This window comes from Hemitrygon akajei, chromosome 13 (assembly GCF_048418815.1).
Source record: "Hemitrygon akajei chromosome 13, sHemAka1.3, whole genome shotgun sequence".
NCBI lineage: Eukaryota > Metazoa > Chordata > Chondrichthyes > Myliobatiformes > Dasyatidae > Hemitrygon > Hemitrygon akajei.
In genome coordinates, this window is record NC_133136.1 from 108451559 (window position 1) to 108479342 (window position 27784).

At 40.1% G+C, this 27784-nt stretch overlaps 1 protein-coding gene across 2 annotated transcripts in view; it reads left to right on the top strand.

Moving 5' to 3' along the window:
* arhgap24 (Rho GTPase activating protein 24) overlaps positions 1 to 27784 on the top strand; it is a 465634-nt gene that overhangs the window by 86553 nt on the left and 351297 nt on the right. For both annotated transcript variants that reach the window (XM_073065242.1, XM_073065241.1), the window contains exon 2: positions 11555 to 11754. In XM_073065242.1, the coding sequence (XP_072921343.1) occupies positions 11575 to 11754 (180 nt within the window). In that variant the 5' untranslated portion in view covers positions 11555 to 11574. The remainder of the gene's footprint in view (positions 1 to 11554; positions 11755 to 27784) is intronic.

The window sequence follows — 27784 nt, forward strand, 5'->3', positions numbered from 1 at the left end:
ACCCCAGATCAGTCATAAATATAGCAGTGTTCCTCTTTCAGACTATTGTAACCAGTGACATTACGGGGCTCTGCAGTGCAACTTTCCAGGCGTAAGCTTTGGTGCAGGAGAACTGCAAGGAATGTTAAGTGATTGGCCCTAATAGTTAAAAAACTGATTAATTTCTTGAGGTATAAAATACAACATAAAACATAAAAGCATGGTACAGGCCCACGATATTAGGCTGACCTTTTAACCCACTCCAAGATCAATCTAACCCTATCCTCCCATGTAGCCCTCCTCTTTTCTTTCATCTATGTTCCTATATAAGAGTCTCTTAAATGTCCCTAAAGAATCTGCCTCCATCACCACCCTGGAACCATGTTCTACACACCCATCGTTCTTTGTGTTTCTTTAAAAAAAAGCCTGCAGCTCTGACATCTGTTCTATATTGTCCTCAAGACACCTTAAAGATATGCCCCCTTGTAGTAGCCATTTCTGCCCTGGGAAAAAGTCTGTCTGTCCACTCGATTAATGTCTTTTATCATCTTGTACACCGCTATCAAGTCATCTCTCAACCTCCTCCTCCCCTCCAAAGAGAAGCCTTAGCTTGCACAAACTATCCTCATAAGAGGTGCTTCCTAATCCAGGCAACATCCTGGTAAATCTCTGCACATTCGCTAACGTCGCCACATCCTTCCCATAATGAAGAGATCAGAACTGAACACAGTACTCGAAAGGTGTACAGCATATATGTCAAACTCAAGGCCCGCGGGCCAAATCCGGCCCGCGGTGGAATTATCTTTGGCCCGCGAGATAATATCTAATTACTATTAAAGCAGTCCCCAGTAATCGAAGCGCCTATGGCGTATGATATGGCTAATGCTGAGTTTATTCAGGTACCAGGTTTTCAGGGTTTTTAGTGTTTATTCGGCAGTCTTCTTCATAAGAAATGGAATTTGTAAAGTGAAACACTTTGTAGTTATAGCAGAGACTGAGACACATGAGAGCAGGCTGAAAAAATGGAGGCAACGAAAGCTGCGTTCGCACGCGTCCGACTGATCTGGCCTGCATGAAGCTGCATTTTGCTCAATCCGGCCCGTGACCTAAAATGAGTTTGACACCCCTGGACAGTACAAAGTATACTGTGTATACTTTGCACAGTATACAACCTTGCAAACAAATCTTAAGGTCGTTTAATTTATACATTCTTTGATAATAAAATGTGCTTTGACTTTGACCTGTTTCCAGCTTTTTATAATTTCATACTTCCATCATCCATTGATTCCAAGAAGAAAGAAACACTTAATGTCACTTTTTCTATCACCATCTGCAAATAGGAGACCAATGCAGTATGTCGGGATAATTTAGATAGATAGATAGATAGATACTTTATTCATCCCCATGGGGAAATTCAACATTTTTTCCAATGTCCCATACACTTGTTGTAGCAAAACTAATTACATACAATACTTAACTCAGTAATTTATGAACCGGTATTTGGTACCTAGTGCCAAATGGTGGGAAGTGGACGCTGAAAGTACTGAAGGCTGAGTTGCAATGGGCTATGATTTCTTCAGATATGGATATGGAGGTGAATGCCTACTTGTGATGATTTGTAGTGACTTGATTGAGGAGGAATAGTTGGAGAAAAGGAGCTTTACCATTGGGCCAGCTGAAACCAATAATCCTACCGCCACATCAGAAATTTTCCTTCACAGCACTATGGAGGCCTCTGCTGCCTAGTCAGACTTCCTATACCCTCAAAGACAAGGCTTTAGAACTTCACAGTTTCCCCTTTGGCAATCACTCAGGATTTAGGATGACTTACTTCCACTCTGGTTTTAATGGTTCTGACATGACTGATGAGATCAATGTGTGAACTGCAGACTAGAACCATAGATGGGTGAGAGAAGGCTGATGGGTGGATAGGCAGGTGGGTACTTGCACTCACGCAATGCTGTTGTGTGTTCTTGAAGCTTTGATTCAAGAATCTTAATGCCATCATTAAGGCATCATCACTACTTAGAGTGATTATATGCCTGACAACTCCCTACATGCGATTATAGAATTTCTTAAAGGCAATTTTGAGCACATCCGCTGTCTTCCTGTCATTCTTCTCCCCGACGAGTTTTTGGAATTGAGTGCCAGTTGTAGAAGTCTTGTGCTGGGCATGTGAGCAAATTGGCCAGCCCTTAAGCCTCAGTTCTGGGATGTTGGCCTTGAGGATGATGCTCTCATTTCTTTGCTTATCCTTCCAGTCAATTTGAAGGATCTTGCAGAGGTGCTATTTTCCTAGAGTCCTGAGATGCCCGCTGTAGGTAGGTCTCAGAAGCATAGCAGTGAGTAGGAATCAATGCTACACACCAGAGCAAGAGTTTTGAGATAGGTCTGAGGTCTTGATCTTCAATTGTCCTTTTCCTTGTGTTTTGCAAAGCCATGGAAATATGTTATGTAACATGTTTAAATATGTAAACCATCAGAGTTCAGATCTTTTAATTCCATCACAATGTAAGCGGAACAGGATAATTTCAAATTCATTGTAACGAAGGTTAAGCAATTTCAGGTAGTGTATCTTTATTTATTGATCCCTGGAGATGTGGTGAGCTGTGATATTTTATATTTGCCGATTTAGCTTTTAAGTAACAGCATGTGTTACATTCAAGAGATTTTTCTTAATGTAAAAATAATTCTGTGCAATATCAGATAAAGAACAATAATGAACCTTACAAACTAATTATTCACCTGTAATATTGTGGGAAACAGAGGCCCACTCAGTGTCAAAGCGGCTGACTGAATGCATTCACCTAATGTTGTCAGTGCATCACACTAGGCTGTAAATTAACCCTGAGCAAAAGTCAACAGGAATGGAAATGAGGGAAAATGCAGACCAGCCTTGTGAAATGTACCTCTCTGTTTAGAGCTGCCAGTTAAGATAAATATAAAGTCAGAGGCAATTATTTTTCATTCTGTTTATTTCAGAATAGTTAACATTTCAGGAAAAAAATGGTTCAATGGTTATTTCATGTACAAATAATTATTTTGATAATGAAAGCAACTCATTGGTGTTTAAAGGAGTGCTTGAACCTTACAAAATGTTTCATCTAATCTTCTCAAACTTGTATAAGGAGTGTAAATGGGGTGAAATACAGTCATTGTACTAATGTGTACAGAGGATTTAATGGCAGTTGAAACACGGTCGTTGTTAATGGGCTTGCAGTGAGCTATTCATGGGAAATTGTCAAATTTGAGAAACTCGTGTGACTGCCATAGGTACACTGGTAGGTTAAAGGGAGGAGGAGGATTGGTGTGCTCCAAAGAGGAAGAGTGTAAGGACAAGTCCTTTATTTCTGTGTGGCTTCACAAGAGGAATTCCTTTACTGAATACATTAGAACATAGACATCGACAGCACATTACAGGCCCTTTGGCCCACAATGTTGTGCCAACCATGTAACCTACTCTAGAAACTGTCTAGAATTTCCCGACCACATAGCCCTCTATATTTCTAAGCTCCATGTATCTATCTAAGAGTCTCTTAAAACACTCTATTGTATCTGCCTCCACTGTTCCATGCACTCAACACTCTCTGTGTATATAACTTACCCCTGACATCCCCTCTGTGCCTACTTCCAAGCACATTAAAACTATGCCTCCTCGTCTTAGCCATTTCAGCCCTGGGACAAAACCTCTGGCTATCCACACGATCAATGCTTCTCATCATCTTATACACCTCTGTCAGGTCACCTCTCATCCCCTGTCGCTCCAAGGAGAAAAGGCCGAGTTCACTCAACCTATTCTCATAAAGGACACTTGTGTGGGGTAGATCTTTGTGAAATGGACATCCTTCAACATCCACAGAGAGCAAGTTGTCCCCCTATTCCTTTGGCCTGCTCTAGATCCACTTTATGCAGGTACAGTGCAATTTCTAACATTTCACATCAATAGCACTCAGATGAAGCTCCTTTAACTTTGGAACCAGCACACGTTTGATTTTACGTTACTCAATCAAGAGAATGGTGGTGAATCAAGTTTTTCTGTAGCTCCTGCTTTGACAGGTGAGAGATCTCAATTGGGTTAATGTGGCATTGATGGTATTACTCAATTTCAAGGAGGTGCTACTTTAATTGTTAATCATCAATTAATTTTAAAGCTGCCCCTCCGTCCAGTCAAGCTTGTAGGAATCAAGCTGGATTCTGTAATAGTAACCCGAGTTAAACTGTTACCACTCACTGTCAACTCTGAAAGCAGCTTTGGGATTTTGGGGCATACAAAGTTATGGTCAACTTTTCATCACATTTCCACTGGCTGCTTGTTCTTTACCCTCTGCAATCAAGCAGAATTAATTTAACCAGTATAATTTAGGGCTATTTCCAAACAGGTCCTGTTACAGTGCACCTGAAAAAGCTTCTGAAAGGACTAAGTATGTTTGTAATGATGTATAATCACAAAGTATTGTTAACATACTCTTAAATAATATGGTACTCTTAAAATACTCTTAAATTAATATTTTAACAGTACTCTTAAAATAATATGGCCATGTATGTGTATCATCTTTCACACACATATTTCATAAGGTAAAAAGGATTTTAAATATTTAAAAATATTTGTGATATTTAAGCCTCTACCTTAATTGTGTGTGCATGTTTCAATGTTTATGTAGCTGTGTCTGTTTACACAATATTTAAGAAAGTTAATTGAAAATTGCCATTATTGATTTCTGAGATTTTGTCAGTGGGAATATTTCTGAGATTGACTGCTCTGCCATTAGGATGACATCATGGCTGCTGGGTACCATGAGGCCCATTGAATTGGATCTCAAGAGAAACCAGAAGCAGGGGAGTATAAATTCACACCGTAGGGATCACTAGATGTTTTCTTCAAGGTCGGCAAGGAATGCAATTGATTTGAAGTTAACTATAAATTGGTCTGATGCAGTAAGAAAATGATGGATGATCTGAGATTTGAAGGAGTTTTGATGTTCTTGTAAAGCAAATATAATGAAGGAAGCTTTAATTTAGTACTTTTCCAGACCTCTCTTAGGCCTGTACAACTGAAAATCAAAGTCTGAGTTTCCAATAGCATCACTGTCAGTTGCTGTTAACTGTTAAGCAGGGTGATGAACAGTATAACATTTCCTTACAACCACGTGCCAACTCTCACGGCAACCCCATCGATCCCTTTTCTCTACTTATTAAGCTGTACTCTTTTCATTCTCAGTATTAACATCCACTACTCCCACATTCCTCCTCCTCTGACTCATTCTTCTCCCCACCTTCATCCAATGTAATATAAAGTCACCAATTAATTTTGCAAACTAGCAGATCTGTAGGATATGAGCAAAAACCAGAATTCCCAGGGGAAACTCTGTGCCACAGGGAGAAAGTTAAAACTGTGGAGTCAACACTGGAGATTGTGGTCAAACTCCAGTTTCTGGATCTGTGATCCAACAGTACAATCTGCTATGCCACTGCTTCAATGCTTCTTCCCACTGCCACTCAGTTCAATCGGTCTTTGGCCTGCCGTCTTGTCCCAACAAGGTTTGAAGACAGCACCTCACTGGTTGCCAAAGCAAATTGTAGCTCTGAACACTCAGTGTTGAAATAGGCACTTTATGATCTACGGCATATTTCCAGGATTCTTGCTCATCTCATCATTTCTAAAGTAAGGAGCCCAAAACTGCACACAATACTCCAAGTGTGGTCTCACGAGTGGCTTACAGAGCCTCAACATCACATCCCTGCTCTCATATTCTATACCTCTAGAAATGAATGCCAACATTGCATTCACCTTCTTCACAACTGACTCAACCTGGGGGTTAACCTTTAGGGTATCTTGCACTAGGACTCCCAAGTCCCTTTGCATCTCTGCATTTTGAATTCTCTCCGCACCTAAATAATAGTCTGCCCATTTATTTCATCCACCAAAGTGCATGACCATAAACTTTCCAACATTGTATTTCATTTGCCACTTCTTTGCCCGTTCCCCTAAACTATCTAAGTCTCTCTGCAGGCTCTCTGTTTCCTCAACACCACCTGCTCATACACCTATCTTTGTATCATTGGCAAATTTAGCCACAAATTCCTTAATACCATAGTCCAAATCATTGACATACATTGTAAAAAGCAGCTATGCCAACACTGACCCTTGTGGAAATCCACTGGTAAATGGCAGCCAGCCAGAATAAGATCCCTTTATTCCCACTCCCTGTTTTCTGCCGACCAGCCAGTGCTCTAGCTATGCTAGTGAATGCCCTGTAATTCCATGGGCTCTTATCTTGCTAAGCAGCCTCATGTGCAGCACCTTGTCAAAGGCCTTCTGAAAATCCAAGTACACCACGTCTACTGCATCTCCTTTGTCTACCCTGCCTGTAATTTCCATTTCAATCTTTTTTATTGATTTAAAAAATAAGGATAAATACAAATTGGGGGAGAAGTTATTTCAAATACATATTTCAATAAAAGTACAAACAAAAAAAGGAATATACGCTGTCAAAATCGTGTACAGTATAATATTGAGCTAATATAAAAAAGGAACTACAACTCGTCTTAACAATTCATAAAAAAAAAGTACTTGTAATTTCGTCAAACAATTGCAATAGGTTTGTCAGGCAGGATTTTCCTTTCAGGAAACCATGCTGGCTTTGGCCTATCTTGTCATGTGCCTCCAGGTACTCTGTAATCTCATCCCTAACAATCAATTCCAATGACTTCCCAACCACTGATGTCAGGCTAACAGGTCTATAGTTTCCTTTCTGCTGCCTGCCACCCTTCTTAAATAGCAGAGTAACATTTGCAATTTTCCAGTCATCCGGTATAATGCCAGAATCTGTCGATTCTTGAAAGATCATCGTTAATGCCTCCGCAATCTCTCCAACTACTTCCTTCAGAACCCGAGGGTGCATTCCATCAGGTCCAGGAGATTTATCCACCCTCAGACCTTTAAGTTTTCTGAGCACCTTCTCAGTCGTAATTTTCACTGCACAAACTTCACTTCCTTGACATACTTGAATGTCCAGTAAACTGCTGACATCTTCCACTGTGAAGATTGATGCAAAATACGCATTCAGTTCCTCTGCCATCTCTTCATCTCTCATTACAATATCTCCAGTGTCATTTTGTATTGGTCCTATATCTACCCATGACTCTCTTTTACCCTTTGTATACATAAAAAAGCTTCTAGTATCTTCTTTGATATTAGTAGCCAACTTCCTTTCATAATTCATATTTTCCTTCCTAATTACCTTCTTAGTTTCCTTCTGCAAGCTTTTAAAAGCTCCCCAATCCGCTGTCTTCCCACTAGCTCTGACTTCCTTGCATACCCTCTCTTTTGCTTTTACTTTGGCTTTTACTTATCAGCCATAGTAGTGTCCTTATTCCCTTTGAAAATTTCTTCTTATTTGGAATATATCTGTATTGCACTTCCCTCATTTTTTTCCAGAAACTCCAGCCATTGCTGCTCTGCTGTCTTTCCTGCAAATGTCCCTTTCCAGTCAGCTGGGGCCAGTTCCCCTCTCATGCCATTGTAATTTCCTTTATTCCACTGAAATACTGACACATTGGATTTTATCTTTTCCCTCTCAAATTTCAATGTGAACTCAATCATATTGTGATCACTGTTCCCTAAAGGTTCCTTCACCTTCAGCTCTCTTATCACCTCCGGATCATTGCACAACACCCGATCCAGCACAGCCGATCCACTAGTGGCTCAACAACAAGCTGTTTTAAAAAGCCATCCCTTAGACTTTCTACAAACTCTTTCTCTTTGGGTCCAGTACTGGCCTGGTTTTTCCAGTCCACTTTCATGTTAAAATCCCCAATGATTGTCATGACATTGTCCTTCTGACACGCCTTTTCTATCTCCTGCTGTAATTTGTAATCCACATCCCGGCTGCTGATTGGAGGTCTGTATACAACTGCCATTAGGGTCCTTTTACCCTTGCCATTTCTTAACTCAACCCATAGAGACTCTACACCTTCTGATCCTATGTCATCTCTTTCCAATGATTTAATATTATTTCTTATACACAGGGCCACACCACCCCTCTGCCTACTAACCTATCTTTCCGATACACCATATATCCTTGGATGTTCAGCTCCCAATGGCAGCCATCCTTTAGCCAAGTTTCAGTGGCTGAATTTCAAGATCGTCCATTTTATTCCTTGTGCTGCGTCCATTCAAATATAACACTTTCAGTCCAGTTGCTTTCTGTTTTAACTGCACCACACCTCTATTGCCCTGTAACTCACGACACTGGCTTGATTAAGCCTCATCTCCTGCCTGTTTCTATAATCTCTTGCACACTATTTTTGATTTATTTCTGTTTTCCCCTTCCTCAGCCCTTGTAACGTTCTCACTCGGGTGTGACGTAACGCCGAGGTAAACGTCGAGATAAACCAGAATCAATGCAAATGAGGCCGCAGTAAGATTAACCATTTACTGTTCACTCTTCACATTAACGCATGGTGAAAACTGTTGAAAAACAATACAAGATTGGTACAATGTTTGTTTCCTTCTAAATATCACATTTACATTGTGAATACTTGCAAAGGTAAAACTACAATAACTACATTACATTAAAGTGCAGCATACAGTCAGAATCTAGCTGCTCCATTGGCTGCTTTAGATACACTTCAATACAAACTATCCTGACTCTTTAACTGACGAAAAGGTAAACCTTACCAACCGTCGTTACTTTTAACAGAATCGGCGTTAACATTTTAACTCAAAATACCGTTTATCTAATGACTTACAGCGTTGCTTTCACTGTGTCTTTGGTGCATAGAGAGACCCTAGTCAGCGTTATGGTGGCACATGTGAGTGACCCCCACCCTTGCGTGAATCTCAAACCGGTAATTCCCCACAAGACGCGGCGAACCCGGATGTGACGTCATCGCAGCCGCGATGTATTACAGACAAATCAATTGATTTAAACAATCCTAACTTTAACTAAAAAAATGCTAACAAATTACTACGCGAAAATATTATAAACTAAATAACTGCCATAAAGGCAGCACAGCCCTATTATTCCATTTCCCATGCCCCTGCCAAATTAGTTTAAACCCTCCCTCCATTAAACAGCTAGGATATTAAATGTGCCCACTAGGATACTGGACCCCTTTGGGTTCAGGTGTAACCCGTCCTTTTTGTACAGGTCATACCTCCCCTAGAAGAGGCCCCGACGATCCAGGAATCTGAATCCCTGCCCCCACACCAGTCTCTGAGCCACACATTAATATGCCTGATCATGCTATTCTTGCACTCACTAGCACGTGGCACAGGCAGCAACCCTGAGGTTACTACCCTAGAGGTTCTGCCTTTCAGCTTCCTACCCAACTCCCTGAATTCTCTCTTCAGGACTTCCTCCCTTTTTCTACCCATATCATTGGACCAATGTGTACCAAGACTTCTGGCTGTTCACCCTCTCCCTTAAGAATACGCTGCACTCGAACTGAGACATCCCGTACCCTGGCACCTGGGAGGCAACACACCATGTGGATATCTGTAACAGGCTGACAGAACCTCCTGCCTGTTCCCCTCACTATGGAATCCCCTATGACTACCAGATTCCTCATCTTCCTCTTTCCTTCTGCATTACGGAACCAGGCTCAGTGCCAGAGATTTGATCGCCGTGGTCGTCCTCGGTCAGGTCATTTCCAACAGGTTGGCTACCAAAAGTATTTTATATTTTGTTGATTTAAAAAGTGATGAAGTAATTGACAGACAACACTGCCTTATGGACATGAGATTCTGCTGATGCTGGTAATCTTGAGCAACACACAGGAAATGCTGCAGAAGCTCAGCAGGTCAGGCAGCTTCCATGAAGCGGAATAAACCGTCGAGATTCGATGAGAGGTCTGAGCCCAAAGTGTTGACTGTTTATTCACCTCCGCTAAAGTTGCCTAGATTACTGAGATCGTCCATCATTTTGTATGTGTTACACTGCATACGTACTGTATATGTCTTGTTAACGATTTTGAATTGTACTTCATTGAACTGAGTGGATTCAGAAAAGTAATTTGAGTCAAGTGGTTTCCTCATTTAACTTGTGCAAGTGGAATTTGCTTATAAAGTAGTAGATGTGGTAAATAGCACACAGATTCAAAATTAGTCCAGACACGCTTGGAGTACGCAGTTTAGTCAAATGTTACTGGGTTACTGTGCAAACTTTTTTGGTCACTGGTGAGATAATTTAGATGATCACAGAACATGTTCCACCTTCTCTGGTCTGGACGTTGTTTTAACATACTTAAATATTCATAGAAATGCAGATAAGAAGTGGCCGACTTGATGAATATGCCTTTCTGAGGCTACGTCCACACTACACCGGATAAATCCGTAACCGAAGCTTCTTCTCTTCTTTTTTACCCTTCGTCCACACTAAAACGGCGTTTTTGTGCCCGAAACTGGAGCTTTTCAGAAACACTCTCCAGAGTGTGTATTTTTGAAAACGCTGGATTGGCCGGATCAGTATGGACGGGGTAACCGGAGAAATCTGAAAACACTGTCAGACGGCAGCACGCTATTTCATTCTTTTCTTGAACGCAACCTAACAATTTCAGAACAGATGGCAATGAAATTGACGCCAGAAGAGTTAGAAATGTACTCACCAAATACTTTGACCCATAACTTACTGAATAAATAAGTATACTCATTTTGCCCTGTTTTCTGTCCTTGCTCGTATGAAGGTGGTTTACCTATTTATGCAAGTTCTTCTCTGACAATAGATGTGTAACAGCCTAATGTAACATTGCATGGAAATACAAGATGATACTGATGCAGACATGTTTTATACATTTAACAAGGTGCTTTATTAATGCAACAGAGTTAGTCAGTTTTTCAATGTTTGTTGTCAGTCGGGTCAATCTGTCTGTGAATTCCCTGTCGGTTGCCTCCGTACGCTCCAGTATTTGTTTTTTTTTACTTTTAAGTTCTCCTGCGTGAAAGCCAACAGCTGTCCGTCGTTTTAAGTTTTTCTAGTCTGTAACTACACAAACGTGTACTTTTACGGCGAGATTCGACACCAAACATGTCGCTTGTTTTCAGTAGATGTGTCTTGCACATGCGCAGGAGGAGGAGATTCGCCGAAATCTGTTTCAATGTGGACAGAGATATTTTTTAAAACGCATAGTGTGGACACCTATCGTTTTTACATGAAACCGGCGTTTTCAAAATTGTCCGGTCTAGTGTGGATGTAACCTGGTTTGTAGAGAAACTAATGCATAGCCGTTTACCATGAGTGTCTGTAACACTTCAAAGATATAAAAGCATGCCAAATAATCTCGTGTTGGTTTTATAAAATCAGTTTCATAATGTTGCATGAAATAGATTTTATTGCTTCTGCAGTTGAAGAGGTCTTTGCTCATTTGTTTTCCTTGGCAGAAATTCCTTCCGTAAACCTTCATGCTAGGCTTAACTTGCTTCTGGGCACCCTGTGAGGAAGTAGTTTAATCTATGAGGAAGTCTGCAGTAGGATATATGGATGTTCACCTATTTAAAAAGGGGATCTGTGCTTTACTCCAAATGATATGTGTATCTTATGTGCTTCTAAGTGGCTGTTGTTTCCTTTTTAATCAGGAAAATCCATCAGTCTAATAATGGATGATCAGGGTGGCTCTTTGGACAGAACCCAATCTGCGAAATCCAGGCAAAATGTCATCAAATGTGGATGGCTGAGGAAACAAGGGGGCTTTGTTAAGACTTGGCACACCCGATGGTTCGTGCTGAAGGGGGACCAGCTACACTACTATAAGGATGAAGATGAAAGTAGACCGCTGGTAAGTAAGCTTGGGTTGATAGCAGGCATTTTTCATAGATTGTATTGAATTTAGCATTTAGTAGCAGTGACCCTGCTGAACTGATTAATGAGTTGTCTCCCAGGATTGCGTGGTATTATATCAGAAGATATTGCTTTCATTGCTTTTTTTAACAGCTGTTCTGAGATTGTACCTTTTAGTACATTGTTGTCAAAACCTTAAAATGATTCTGGCAGTGAAATTGTGTGAACTCATTGCAAATAATTTATAGCTTCCACTTTAGGGGAGAAGCTCTGTGACTGTTATTCCCGAGGGAAAACGTGTTGCTGACGCAACATACCTTGGATTATATCATAAAGGGAATCCGATGGGGAAACAATTAAAATTAGGAAAAAACTTTTCTAGCAAGCAAATGAAGAGAGGTATCCTTTAACGTAGGCTTCAGTTATGAGATTAGCTGAAAAGCTGACAATGTAAATCACAAATAAATATGTGTACAATTATATCTGAATAGGTGAAAACTTCTAATAAATAAATGACTCACATTAAGATGGCAGATAGACAATGATTTGTAGTGTTGACAGTTACTGCATGTAAAAGTAGACTATAAAATCTACAGATAGATGGGCGTGGCTTTAATTAAATCAGTTCCAAGTTCCTTGCTTTCAGACCAACCAGAAATGACCAAAGAATGGAACATTTTTTGCAGGATACTGCAGTATCAATTTTGCCTGGCGTGCTCCAGTGCAAACCCAAGCGTGCACAATATTTGCAATGAATGAGGATTACTGCTTGCTTGTTTTTCATATGTGATATGGAGATTCATTCCATCAGAAGATCAAAGCAAATTAGAAGCATTAATACCAGTTTCTTTTATTGATTTGTACTGACCTGGTTAAGAGTTCTTACTGCTATGCTGTAGATATTTCATTCAGAAGTTCTGTAAGAGCTGTTTGTTCTGCTTTCAACCTGTTTGGGTTTGAGCTAAAGGTAAGGGGTTGTGATTTTCATGCTTAAGAATGTAGTGTCATCCAATCAGGATGGTGGAATTTGAAGAATGTTCTAGCAAACACTGGGCGGAGTGGTTTTGTGAGGGACACTGGTGTGGGTCGAGGTCTTTTTGGTGGGAGCTGGAGAAGACAGGAGGGAGGGTGGCTGAAGATGCCGTCCCTGTTACACAAGGTGGTTTGTGTGATGAATGCCTTCAAGGAGGCGGGACCAATACTCCCGTGGGGGAGCCTGTATGTTCGAGATGGATTTTGAGCCACATTCGGAAAGTGGTGTGTGCTTTCACGCAGACTGTGGGTCCAGCACGTGAGTTAAAGACAACTTCAAGATGAGCTTCAGCTCACGTGCACATTTGGACTGGGTTCACTGTAATAGGACCGTTTTTTACTTTTCTTTTTCCTACTAGCTGTTTGATAAACCTAAAATCTGTACATATTCTTTTCTTTATAATTGTATGCAGTCTATGATCTGTTATTTCTTGCTGATGAGTGATTGCATGGAGGCAGCAATTACACAGTAGTCACGTAGATCGGGGCTCAGGTGGGTGAGACGTCCCGGCCTCCCGGGTTTGGTGGGACCTAACTCATATCAACACTAGACATGCGAAGTTTGAGAAAGGTGGTTTTCGCACTGCAGAGTCCAGTAGCTGTTAGCGAAGGGCCAATGAGCTGCGTCTCTAGAGACTCCTGGTGAAAAGGGGCTTTATATATATATATATTTATCCATAAGACATAGGAGCAGAATTAGGTCATTCAGCGCATTGAGTCTGCTCTGCCATTTCATCCTGGCTGATCCTGGATCTCACTCAACCCCATACACCTGCCTTCTCACCATAACCTTTGGTGCCCCAACCGATCAGGAAACTATCAACTTCCACCTTATACCCCCGGACTTGGCCTCCACCGCAGTCTGTGCCAGAGCATTCCACAGATTCACTACTCTCTGGCTAAAATAATTGCTCCCTGCCTCTGTTCTGAAGGATCACCCCTCAATTTTGAGGCTGTGCCCTCTAGTTCTGGATACCCCAACCAGAGGAAACACCCTCTCCACATCCACCCTATCCAGTCCTTTCAACATTGAGTAGGTTTTAATGAGATCCCCATACATTCTTCTAAATTCCTGTGAGTATAGGCCCAAGGCTGCCAACTGCTCCTCGTGTGTTAACCCCGTCATTCTCTTAACCATTTTTGTAAACCTCCTCTGGACTCTCTTCAATGACTACACATCCTTTCTGAGATATGGGGCCCAAAACTGTTGACAATACTCCAAGTGCAGCCTGACTAGTGTCTTATAAAGGCTCAGCATTATCTCCGTGCTTTTATATTCTATTCCCGTAGATATAAATGCCAACATTTCATTTGCCGCCTTTACCACAGAATCAACCTGTAAATTAACCTTCTGGGAGACTTGCACGAGGACTCCCAAGTCCCGCTGCACCTCTGATGTTTGAACCTTCTCCCCATTTAGATAATAGTCCACACTATTGTTCCTTTTACCAAAATGCATTATCATACATTTCCCAACACTGCATTCCATCTGCCCCTTTTTTGCCCATTCTTCCAATCTGGCTAAGTCCTGCTACAATCACATTGCTTCCTCAGCACTACCTACCCCTCCACCTATCTTCATATCATCTGCAAACTTGGCCCCAAAGCCATCAATTCCATTACCCAAATCTTTGACAATGTGAAAAGCAGCGGTTCCAATACTGACCCCTGAGGACCATCGATACCGTGTGGAGTAGGCCCTCCTAGCTCTTCAAGCCATACTATCCCAGCAAACCCTGACATATAGAGACTCCTTACAGCATGGCTGTGTCATGGTTAGCATGACGCTATTACAGCTCATGGTGTTTTGGAGTTTGGAGTTCAATTCCAGTGCTGTTCTGTAAGGAGTCTCTGTGTCTTCTCCCTGTGAAATATCTGAGTTTTCCTTGGGTCCTCCAGTTTCCTCCCACTGTTCGAAGATATACCAGGTTGGTTAACTGGTCATTGTAAATTGTCCCATGATTAGGTTAGGGTTAAAAACATTATACTAGTGAACTAGATAAACATCAATATATAATAGCTGTTTATCAAGTACATAACTTTTTTTAACTTTTGTATATTATCCTTTAAGAGGCTAAATAATTACAAGGTTTCACATCACCTTCAAGAGTAATTTTCAAACTTTATAATTGAACTGCATAAGATGAATACAAGAATACTTTGGGTTTAATATTCTCACCATAGAAATATAGAAAACCTACAGCACAATTCGGCCCACAAAGCTGTGCCGAACATATCCTTACCTTAGAAATTTCCTAGGGTTAGCCATAGCCCTCTATTTTGCTAAGCTCCACATACCTATCCAGGAGTCTCTTAAAAAACCACCTCCACCACCGTGCCGGCAGCCCGTTCCACGCACTCACCACACTCTGCGTTAATTTTTAAAAAAAATTACCCCTGACATCTCCTCTGTACCTACTTCCAACCACTTTAAAACTGTGCCCTGTCGTGCTAGCATTTCAGCCCTAGGAAAAAGCCTTTGACTGTTCATATGATCAATCCCTCTCATCATCTTGTACATCAAGATGGCAGCGCGACGCAGCTTGCAGCGACCACTCCGGAGCTGATATGTTATTTGTTAAGCGGGGTGCCGTGCGCAATCCTAATATAATGAAAAACGGACGTGGGAGCACGGAGGAACATCTGGAAATCTCCAGGAAGGCCCTCTTTGTTGCTGCTGCTGCTGTGAGGTCCGGGACTCTGCTGAGAAGAACAGGCCCCCAGTCCTCGGGGTTGCATTGCCAGTGGCCGTTGACGGGGGCGTCTTGATACACTCGGCAGAGGATGGTACTCGGAGAGGCTGTGCCGGAGGGGATGGTCGGAGGCTCGGAGGTTCAATGGACTCGGAGTCCGCTGTGGTCAGGTTGCTGTCGGTTTTTTGCTGCGTCTGCGAGGCTGGGTTCGACGGAGCTTTCACTGTGTGCTGCATCTGCGAGGCTGAGTCGGGCAGCGCCGTGGAAGTCCATAGTGGGGGTATTCCCTTCTGCCGCTGGCGTGAGATGACGAGTCTATCGGGGACCCTGAGGACTTGTGGAAACTGTGTGGTGGTTTCTTTTGAACATATAGTCTTTTAACATCTTTGGACTATTTTTACTTTGCCCATGGTCTGTTTTTTTTTTATCAAATTATGGTATTGTTTGCACTGATGTAATTATGTGGTTTTGTGCAGGTCTTGTAGCTTTAGTTTTTGGTCTTGTTTTGTCTGGTGGATTTGGAGCTCCTTTCCGGGGAATGCGCTAAGATGGTAGCGTGATATTACTACGCAGCAGCCTCTCCGGACTCTGGATTGGGGATTGCCAAACGTTATGTGGATTTCCTGGTGTAGTCTATTTTGTCATGTGCTTTGTTGATATCATTCTGGAGGAATGTTGTCTCATTTTTTAACTGCATTGCATTTGTGGTTTTTAAATGGCAATAAACTGAATCTGAATCTCTATCAGGTCACCTCTCATCCTCCCTCGCTCAATCTTGCATGATGCATTGGGACCTGTGTTAATTATTTTGAAGTTCATTAGTTACACTATTTTGTGCATTTTAGAGAGATTCATGGTCAAAAATTCCCATGGAAATGTCTGCTGTGAAAAATGCAATCAATCTAAAGTGGCCAATGGAAATGTTTTGAAAGACCACCCTGGTTCCAAACAGAGCCGAAAGGGTTTACACTTTCCTATTTTGTCTGAAATGGGAAGTGCTGGGGAAGCTGAAAATCAAGTTTTGACAGAAGTATTAGTAGATCAATTTTGTCTCCTTTTCCATTTTGCAGTTAAAAGCAATTGGTCTAAGATAAATATTTTCTGAAAATCTGGTAATTTACAAGCCCAGGAAGTATTTCTGGGTCATAGTTCAAGTGAAGATGAAACTACCAATTTCAATGGAGAATACTATTGGATAGGGTGACAGGGTTTTAAACATTTTAAGTTTTCTGATAGGTTGGATTATTTTTTTTCCCCAATGTCTTTCTCCGGATCTGTAGTTACTTTAAAGGTTTGTTTTGGAATAGACTCCATAACATAATATTACCTTTCATATTGTGAAAATGTTAATTTGAAATGAACTAAACTTTCCAGGACTCGTATTGCTGCCTTCTTAGCTGTTCCTTCGGGGCTGAGGGTGACTCACTTCCACTCCAAATCTTTGGCTTCTGAGTGGCAACAAAAGCCAATGAGGCCTGTGCACTCTCTGCCCAGAGAGGGAGGGATGTATTTGAGCTGGTGGGTGGGTACTTTTGGGAGTGGTGCATTCCTTCCCCTACTAATATGATCTTTCTGGGTGTTCCAAACAAAGCTTCTCTTGGTTCTCCAGGCCATACTGAAGGCTTCTTTTCCATTTTGAGTGGTCGTGGTTCAAGGATTCCATCTTGTAAAGAAAATCAACCTGCCTGTTATTAAACGGATAGACTTCTAATCTGACAAGTTCTACAAAGTTCTATGAGGTTTTCTTATACATAGCTGGCATGGGTGAATTGATAGATGAATAGATCAGAATCAGAATTAGGTTTAATATCACCAACATGTCATGAAATTTATTATCTTTGTGGCTTAACAATAGGAAAAAAAGTATATGAATTACAGTAAGTGTGTGTGTCAGGTGTGTGTGTATGTGTGTGTATATATATATATGTGTGTGTGTGTGTGTGTATATATATATATATATATAAATAAATTACGTAGTACAGAAATTAAAAAGTAGTAGTGAGATAGTGTTCATAGGTTCAATGTTCATTCAGAAATCAGATGGGAGCTGGAAAGAAATTGTTCCTGATCATTGAGTGTGAGCCTTCAGACTCCTGTACCTCCTCCCTGATGGTAGTAATGAGAACAAGGCATAACCTGGGTGTGTGCCGCCTTTTTGAGGCATCGCTCCTTGAAGATGTCCTGGATACTACGGAGGCTAGTGCCCATGATGAAGCTGACTAAGTTTACCACTCTCTACAGCTTATTTTGATCCTGTGCAGTAACTCCACACCCCCCCCATACCAGACAATAATGCAGCCAGCTAGAATGCTCTCCACAGTACATCTGTCGAAATTTGCAAGTGTCTTTTGTGACATACCAAATCTCCTTAACTCTTAATGAAATATAGTTGCTGTCTTTCCTTCTTTGTATCTACACTGAAAAAAACAATAATAACAGAAAACATTATTTTCTTTATCTTGTTAATCAGTAGAGTTCAATGCCTGAAGTACTTAAAGAAAGAGAGTTCAATTTCTCTGCAGATTGGAGTTGAAATTCGTGGTATTTCAGTACATGTCTCATTCGCATTGGATAAAATCTGAGCAGATGATGCATGTCCCAGGTGTTTTTTTGAGTGATAAGAGGGGTGCTGGAATAGAAACTACCTAAGGTGAACTGCCTTGGTGGGGGGAGACAAAGAAACTGAGATATTTTCACTCTGCTTTTTTATATTAACACTTCAAATGCACTCTGAGGAAATGCATTTGCAACTTGCCTATAGTTATTAAAGAAACAATTTCTCATCCTCTGTTTCTACCCAGATAATTAATTCTACTCACAAGCATCTTGACAATTTAAAGACAGTCAATGCTTTGAAGCCTGATTGTCACACTGTAATGAAAATTAATTTTAGGTGGTAAAGTCATCCACTAAGTGGTGTAACAGATAATTTGATTTTGTACGGATACAGTTTCATGGAAGTTCAGAGGTACATTTTTCTTGCAGCTGCAACTTTTGTAGCATGATGGTCTGTGAACATATGAGGCAACTCTCTTGTCCTCCAGCTCGAATGCTAACACATAGAATGGCTGTTCCACGGTCTGCTGGATTGTGGGTGGTCATAAACAGACTTGATCTACAAGTCTGAGGTTGAACCTCCAAATCCTAACGTCAACATTAAAGGCAGACTAGGCTAACATGGTCCAACCAAGTGGCATGAATATCAATTTCTCCTTTCGGTAAAAACATTTCTTTCTCCCCCACCCCACCCCCAATTCCCCACTCTGATCTTTTATCTCTTCTCATCTGCCTATTACTTCCCCTGGGTCCCCTCCTCCTTCCCTTTCTCCTATGGTCCACTCTCCTCTCCTGTTCAATTCCTTCTTCTCCAGCCCTTTACCTTTCCCACCAGCCTGGCTTCACCTGCTGCTTTCTGTTTATCCTCCTTCCTCTCCACTCACCTTTTTATTCTGGCATCTCCCTTCTTCCTTTCCAGTCCTGAAGAAGGGTCTCAACCCAAAATGTCAACTGCTTATTCAGTTCCATTGGTGCCACCTGACCTGCTGAGTTCCTTCAGCATTTTGTGTGTGTTGCTTTGGATTTCCAGCATCTACAGACTTTCTTCTGTTTATAATGTGGCAGTCTCTTGACTCAGTTGTGATGGCTTAAACTCAAACAAAGACTTTAAGCCCTATCATATAGAACTAACCATGAGTACTGTCACTGAATGAGATTATACTGTAACTACCCAATCTGCAAAGTCTAGTTTATTTTCCTGTTTATTCTCCACGGTGTCAATACCTATTACTGATTCTTCCCTTGCAAGAATATACTTCCAGCCAACAAAATAGTTTAAAGAACAGTTCATTTATTTTCAGTGATACACATTTAAATCCAAACAACTCTCTTAAAATACATTTAAAACTCTTAACCATCTCCTAAACATGAATCATTAAGGGTAAAGCAGAAAGTATAAAGCAATTCTAAGACGCAAAGGATATTCTAAACACAGGTACAATTCCTTTAAACTTAAAAGATATACCCACAATGCAGAGAAACAAATCGTCCATTGCAGAAACCAAAGCTGGAGGAATCAATTCTCATTCACACTATGTTTCTTACATGTTCCTTATCCCATTCCTAGTAAGCCTGAACTGCTCTCTACAATTTCTCTTCCTCTTGAAATATCACACACACACGATATTTCCTTTAACACAAATGGTCTTAAAGTATTTTTGAAGTTATAGACCTCAGTTTAATGTTAACAGCGCATTATTTTGTAAAACTACCTTGAGTCCATGAACCTTCAAAACTGGAAACACATCAGTTACTGATATGCTAAGCGATATTTTCCATCTGTTCTGCAAGCTTCCTGGACTGTTGGCATGCAGCATTTTTGAAGTAGTGTGTTCAAATTTTTGTCACTGATTCAATGCAATGTATGTAGAACATTTATATTCCACTATTTTGCTGATAATTCAATAGAGCAAGTGGCAAAAAAATCAAATTGCAAAAGGCAATATAATAGATTAAACTTGGTTAATGGTGTTGCTGTGTAGGAGCTGTCCCTTAGCTTTTTTCCTTTACTGTTCATCCTTGCAGGAAGGTCAGGACTGTTCCTACAGCCCTTTAGGGACTTGACAATAAAATTGTCTTTTCTTTAGCATTTAGCCATTTGTATATGACAATTCCACATGCCGCAGTTGAAGCCTTTCAGCACTTCAGATGGCTGAGTTGCTTGTTAGCAGCTTGAGGAGAATTAAAGGGTCATTTTGGCAGACCTTCTGACTGGCTGCTACTTTTCATTATTGTTAATGAGGTTAGAGTTGCCTCTGGCAATTAAATGTTATTCCAGTTTCTCCAAAACCAGAGAGAGCTTGGAGTAAGGTTAGAAATAGTAAGCATTTAGTTACAATTTTCTATGCCTCCTTTAATGTCAATCTGTATAATTTACTATTCCATTGATTTTGTCGATTTCTGCTCTCTGTTAAATTTTAATGTAATCAATTATGAGTACTAAAACAACCTAATTCTCTTTGAACTTCATCCCGAGTGACTTTGAAGCTCCCTGTGAAGTGTCCTGTACCTGTGGCAGGAATTGCCCTGTACTTCCCAGAGACATGTAAGCAGTAATACAAGGTGCCTTTGGCATTTTCCCACACTGACTCCCGGAGATCTTCTCTGGTTAGCATGATGACTATGCTACAAGGTTAAATTCCTCGTGGAACCCAGGAGCAGCAACCTATTGAACTTGGCACCTCCTTAGACCTAGGACAGGTTCAACAATTCCAATCATATTAATTAACTGAGGGAGAGGCCGATTTCAGGTCATTTACCAATTCTGAATTAACAGATTTAACTTAAATGGTCTTAGTTTTTAGTTTCTATATTTTACTGAAAAATTCAAGTGTTTGTAATGGAATGCTTAATTTTTAATATTTTTTGAACATCAGAGCCTTTAACAAGCATTTGACAGCTGTTTCAGGTGAAGGGGTGCGGCATGAGCAGCTGTCAAAGAACTTTATTGATGTTTATAACCAGTCGGTGCTGTATAGAATAGGGCTTCACTTCTTAGAGGCTAAACTATTGCTGCAATATCTAGCGTAGACAAGTGTAATAAGAGGAATAGTAAATGTATGTAGTTTATTTCTCCCAAGAAATTCCAGGTCATTAGTTTTAATCCTGAGAGTAATTGCAATGTAGAACAATTTTGGGTGTGACTTTCTGCTCTTTACAAGCACAGGGGCGTATCTAAGACACATTTGCATTTAAAATGCTCTTTGATTTCAAATATAGTATATAAATTATTTATAAAATTGGAAAATATATAATCCTGAACATGTTGTCAGAATACAAAATATATCATCTCAACTACAAAACTTACATCTTATCAGTATGAGATATCATACATACAGTGCCTATAAAATGTATTCAGTCCCCCCCCCCTCCCCCAGAAGCTTTCATGTTTTATTGTTTTACAACATTGAATCACAGTAGATAAAATTTGGCTTTTTTTGACACTGATCAATAGAAAAAAGACTCTTTTGTGTCAAAGTGAAAACAGATCTCTACAAGGTAATCTAAAGAAGAACACAAGAAGTATTCACCCCCTACAGGTCAGTATTTACTAGATGCACCTTTGGCAGCAATTACAACCTTGAGTCTGTGTGGATAGGTCTCTGTCAGCTTTGCACATCTGGACACTGCAATTTTCCCCATTCTCCTTTACAAAACTGCTCAAGCTGTGGGGATTGTGAGTGAACAGCCCTTTTCAAGTCCAGCCACAAATGCCCAATAGAATTGAGGTCTGTTATCTGACTCGGCCACTCCAGGACATTAACTTTGTTGTTTTTAAACCAGTCCTGTGTAGCTTTGGCTGTATGCTTGGGTTCATTGTCTTGCTGGAAAACCAATCTTCTGCCAAGTTGCAGTTCTCTTGCAGACTGCATCAGGACTTCTCTGAATGTTGCTACATTCATTTTACCCTCTACCTTCATAACCCTTCCAGGGCCTGCTGCAGTGAAGCATCCTCACAGCACGATGCAGCCACCACCGTGCTTCATGGCGTGTTTTTGATGCTGTGCTGTGTTTAACGTACATCAAACATAGCATTTAGTTATGCCTAAAAAGCTCCATTTTGGTTTCAGCAGACCATGGAACCTTCTTCCAGCTGACTTCAGAGTCTCCCACTTGCCTTCGGGCAAACTCTAGCTGGGAATTCATGTGTGTGTTTTTTTTTCAACAATGGCTTTCTCTTTGCCACTCTCCCATAAAGCTGTGACTGGTGAAGCACCCGGGCAACAGTTGTATGTGCAGTCTCTCCCATCTCAGCCACTGAAGCTTGTAACTCCTCCAGAGTTGTCATAGATCTCTTGGTGGCCTCCCTCACTAGTCCCCTTCTTGTACGGTCACTCAGTTTTTGAGGACGGCCTGCTCTAGGCAGATTTACAGCTGTGCCATGTTGTTTCCATTTCTTGATGATTGACTTAACTGTACTCCAAGGGATATTCAGTGACTTGGAAATTTTCTTTAATCCATCTCCTGACTTGTGCTTTTCAAGAAACTTTGTGGAGTTACTTGGAATGTTTTTTTGTCTTCCTGGTGTAGTTTTTGCCAGGATACTGACTCACCAGCAGTTGAATCTTCCAGATCCAGGTGTATTTTTACTACAATCAATTGAAACATCTTGACTGCACACAGGTGATCTCCATTTAACTAATTATGTGACTCTTCTAAAACCAAATAGCTACAACATTGAGGATTTGGTGTGTCACATTAAAAGGCAGTGCATTCTTATGCAATCAATTATTTTGTGTTTTATACTTGTAAATAATTTAGATCACTTTGTAAAGATCTGCTTTTACTTTGACACAAAAGAGTCTTTTTCCTTTGGTCAGTGTCAAAAAGCCAAATTAAATCCACTGTGACTCAATGTTGTAGAACAATAAGACATGAAAACATCCGGGGGGGGGGGGGGGGGGTCAATAGTTTTTAAGTGGTAAGTCGTAACTGATATCCACGTTCGAGCTTCTCAGTGTATAATGGAGAGAGAGGTTGTAACCGTTTTATTCCCCTCTGGAGCCTTATGGAGCACCTTCCAGGTGACAGTCTGACTAGGCTTTTTTGCCTTCTCTTTTTATCTCGTAGAGGTCCTGAGTTTAGAAGGTGAACTTTGCATTGAAAATAGCTTGTTTCCATTTTTTTTGAATATTTATGCAATGTCTTGTCCATATAAACTTTAAACCTAGGTTGCTTTAGAGCTCAGTTGCCTGTACCCTCACACACATTCAAAATGCTGGAGGAACTCAGCAAGTCAGGCAGCGTCTATGGAGGGAAATAAACAGTCAGTGCCTGGGATGTCTGATTGTTTATTCCCCTCCAAAGATGCTGCATGACTCGCTGAGTTCTGTATTGTTCAAGACTTCCAACAGAATCTCTTGTGTTTATGGTTACATTGTCCTTTTTGTTGCACTGTGCCTACTGATGTGCACTGTCACTGGGCTGAGCAGTACTTTCATTTTAACACTCTTGTTTCAGATTTCTCTAAGGGCTCGCTCCCTCCGTTGCTGTAAACTCACATCACTTTTTCATTCTGTGTTACCTGTGCCCCTCCAGTTATAGTCTCTTGTGCATTTTGTTTTGTTCAGATACAACAAATCTGTTCTTTGGAATTCATTCCCTCAATCTTTGTCTTCCTACTTTCTCTCTTCTACTTTCACCGAGCTTTTGGTCATTAATATCTCTTTATGTGAATCAGTGTCATATTTTGTTTGAAAACATTCCTGTGGAAATCCCAAGTGCATTGGACTATGTGAAGGGTGCTTTGTGAACATTAGATTGCCATGTTATTGATACCTTCCTGAAGTCGCTGAATCTCACAACACAGCATTCCACTCATCTCCTCCTATAGTTGAAAGTACATTTACTGTGGATTGTAATTTTTTAAAAATCTCACTTTTTTCAACTTTTCATTTTTCTTTTTATATTAAATTTATATTTTCCCTTGTAACTTATTTTGAAAGAAAACATATCACCCTGGGATACAATAAGAAATAGCCTGTCAGAATATGTATTATTGTGTTCCTAGCCACTTTTAAATTTAACATTCACATGTCTATAAGTAGTCTTGCTATAGCAGTTCAGTATGATTAAGTGCTGTGAATGTTTTAAGCATTTTGTTTCAATTTTAGTGTTGCGATTGCTTCTGCAACCATATATTTTCTCACCACTATATATATCTCCCTAGATTTCTGATTAACTTGTTTCAGAGGTTTAGTTATCAGCATTCAGTCATTAATTGAATGGGCAGTCTAAGTCAATGTGACTTTCCAGCAGATCTACAACCTCCTCCTAGGGAAAATGTGTGAAGGCTTGTTAAGAAATATCTATTATCTTCTTGTGAGAATTAAAACCTCCTTCAAAGTAGAAGGTCACACTTTTTAAAGAGTGAGCTGCAAGCAGCGCTGTACAGTCACAAAACCACAAGAACTGGGCCGTCAGTATTTTGAAGAAGTGTAACTTGTAACAGGATATGATCACTCAGCCAGAGATTAGGGTTGTAAAAATAGGCGACAATACATCACTGTCAGCTGTGTGTAATAAAGAACCTGCTCCTTGTTGTCTGTTTTGACTTGTGATTTCACAGTTTACAGACAAGGGAGACATGGAGCCCATTTGCCTGTGGAAGTTACTGCAGAGCGTCACTGTCCTGTAGGTCAGTTTGTCCTGAAATCCCACATATAACAGACTTTCTATTCATGGAGTAGAGGACATTTATAGCATTGCTGGAAATGCTTCAGCATTCTACTCTTTCACTAATTTAAAATGTTGGCTTATCCTCTAACAATAGGCACAAACAGTGTCTTTTATTGTCTCTCGTTTATTAGCCCGCTTATTGAGAGCACAAGAATTCCAACAATCCAGATATTGGCCTTACAATTCTGTATCTGAGCTGTTAGAGGAAAGAACACAACGGTAAATAATATAGGTATTGCTGAAGATATTCAACAAGTCAGCCGGCATCTACTGAAATACAAAGAGAGGCAATATTTCAAATCAATGACACTTCATTAAAACTGGTTTTAGATTTCCAGAATCCACACTATTCTGTTTGGTTTGTCTCAACAGAAAACTGCTGACATGTATCTTGTAACATTGGGATATCCCAAAGCTCTCTGTGGTCAATGACATATTTCCAAGGTACAGTCTTCTAACATGGAGGTTAACTGGAAGCACCTGTTATGTGGAGATGAACTGAGTAATCTCATTCAAGTGGCATGATGATATGTTTCTCAGTGACTTCTCACCATCAAGTGATTAGTAAATAACTAGTAAAAGTTTTGCCAAGCATGCATTTGAGACACGAATCTCACAAAAGTTTCTATGTGCTCATTAGATACTTTTGAAATGTGATGGCTTCTTCCTCCAACATCCTGTTAGGTAGCCTTCAACTAACTTGCCTGCCCATTCTGTTAGCTTCAGGATTCTAAGCACAGTTGTTCCATGATCTGTCATTTTCTAAAATTTTACCAATCCCTAACACTTTTTGTGTATCCTCTTGATGTCTTCATGCACTTTACCTTGCATTTCTTCATAATGATTTCTATTTTGATACCTCTAAACCAGCTGCTTCATTTCTTTCTGCGGCCTAGAATTTAATTTTCTTCAACACGCTGCCAATTCTATCAGCTGCCTTCCCAATCATAAACTTTAGAACAGTGTTCAAGTCACTGATGTACGTCAAGCGAAGCAAGGATCCTGCATCTGCACTAATGTTCCTATCACCCCTTTGTTTTCTCTTACTGAACCAATTGTTAATCCAACTTGCTATTTTCATTTGAACCCATTGACTTTGTTGATCAATGTGCCATATGGAACTTTAAAATGCCTTGCTAAAATCAATGCATTTACATCAAATGCTCTGGCTTTTAAAAAAAAATTCAATTAAGTTAGTCCGATATATCCTTCTCTGAACAAAGTCATGCTGACTGTGCGTGATTAACCTGTGCCTCTTTGGTGATTTATGACTTATGCAGATTTTATAATTTTTCCAATGATTTTTTTCTACCAACAACTGACTTGGGCTACATTTAGTTAATTTATCTTGTCTATTTTAAACAACAGTGCCACATCAGTAACATTCCAGTCTTTTGGCGTCATACCTGTAGCAAAAAGTTTTGAAATATGTTAGTAAGAGTTTATGTGTCTTCACCCGTATCTTTAAAGACCCTGGAGCGCATTTTATCCCACCTGGGGATACTTCAACTAAAAGATACTAGACATCTCTTTATGGTCATTTGTTCCAAAGAATCATAATCTTCCTTCATTATGAAGACATCACTTTACAAATATCTCCCATCTTCAATCTTATGTTTTGATTCCTACATGGAACTATTCTTTCCTTTGTTATCTCTTTCTATTGAATTATGAAATATGCTAGGCTCTGATTTTCCTTGCTGATGTTCTTTCCAACAGCCTCTATGCCAAATTAACTTTTCAATGTTTTTACTTTTTTTTCTTTCGCTTTTATTCCAATCTGAACCTTTTATCGTTGTTCAAATGTGAGCTTTGTTGCTATTTGAGTATTGGCATTTCATTTTTATTTTTACTTGTCAGTTTCTCACTTTAGTATCTATACATAAGGGTGACAGAAAATGATATTTATTTTTGTACATACAATCAGTCCAGTTCAAAGTTCGAAGTAAATTTATGTCAACATGTCTGAGATTCATTTTCTTGCAGGCATTCACAGTGAATACAAAAAAAACCACAGTAGAATCAATGAATGATCAGCCCCATCCAACGTGCAAAAGACAACAAATGGTACAAATACAAAAATAAACTAAATCATAAATATTGAGAACAGGTGTGTGTGTGTGTGTCTCTCTCTCTCTCTCTCTCTGTTTATTTATTTATTTATACAATTACAATTCCTCTTTGCTGTACCAAAAAAAGATATGCTTCGGCACCACTTTTATTCCTTGCACTACTTTAAGTCTGAGTGCACTTTATAGTCAGAGGATTTCAGTGAGTGCTGGACTGGGGCTTGTGCTGCAATGTGGGCCTATAGTTGGTTAGATTGAGGCTGGGAGGCAGCAAGTAAATGGAGACTTGCATCATAATGTTAGACTCTAAAATAGCAGTTTGGTGACTCAGCGATATTTGCCCCATCTTTTGAAATTGGGACTGCCAAGTGGTTCTGCATTGCTGAACAAAAAGAATATTTATGTGATGGTATTGAGTTTGCTGACTGCAAATTTCTAAACTCAAATGAAGGCCTTAAGCCATTATCAATATAGATAGCTACAGGTACCCTCACTAAAGGCAGGTTATACTGTAACTACCCAATCTTCAAAGACTGGTCCACTTCCCCATTTACCTTCCACAGTGAATTTAGCTGTCAATACCCACTGGTTGAGCGATGGGTCCCCCTCCCTTCCAACTAACAAAGCAGTTTAAACACAGTTCATTTATGTGTAGTGATATATGTTTAAATCTAACAATATTCTTAAATACATTTAAAACTCACAGAGGGTTTCTATCTTATAAAAGATTACCAAATTATGAACCATTTCTCAGAAGCAACGGATTTCCAAAATACAGATACTGTACAATATCTATTAAAAAAAAAACCACGAGATACAGATGCACTAGCCATCCATAGTGGAAATTGAAGGCAGAGAAATGGATTCTAGTTCACCCCCTGCTTCTGTAGTTCTTCTCTGTCCCTGGACTATTACCAAAAAGCCTGAACCTCTAACTTTCTTTATACTATTTCTTTGCCTCTTTGGTGACTTCACACATGTGATATTTTTTCATGTACCT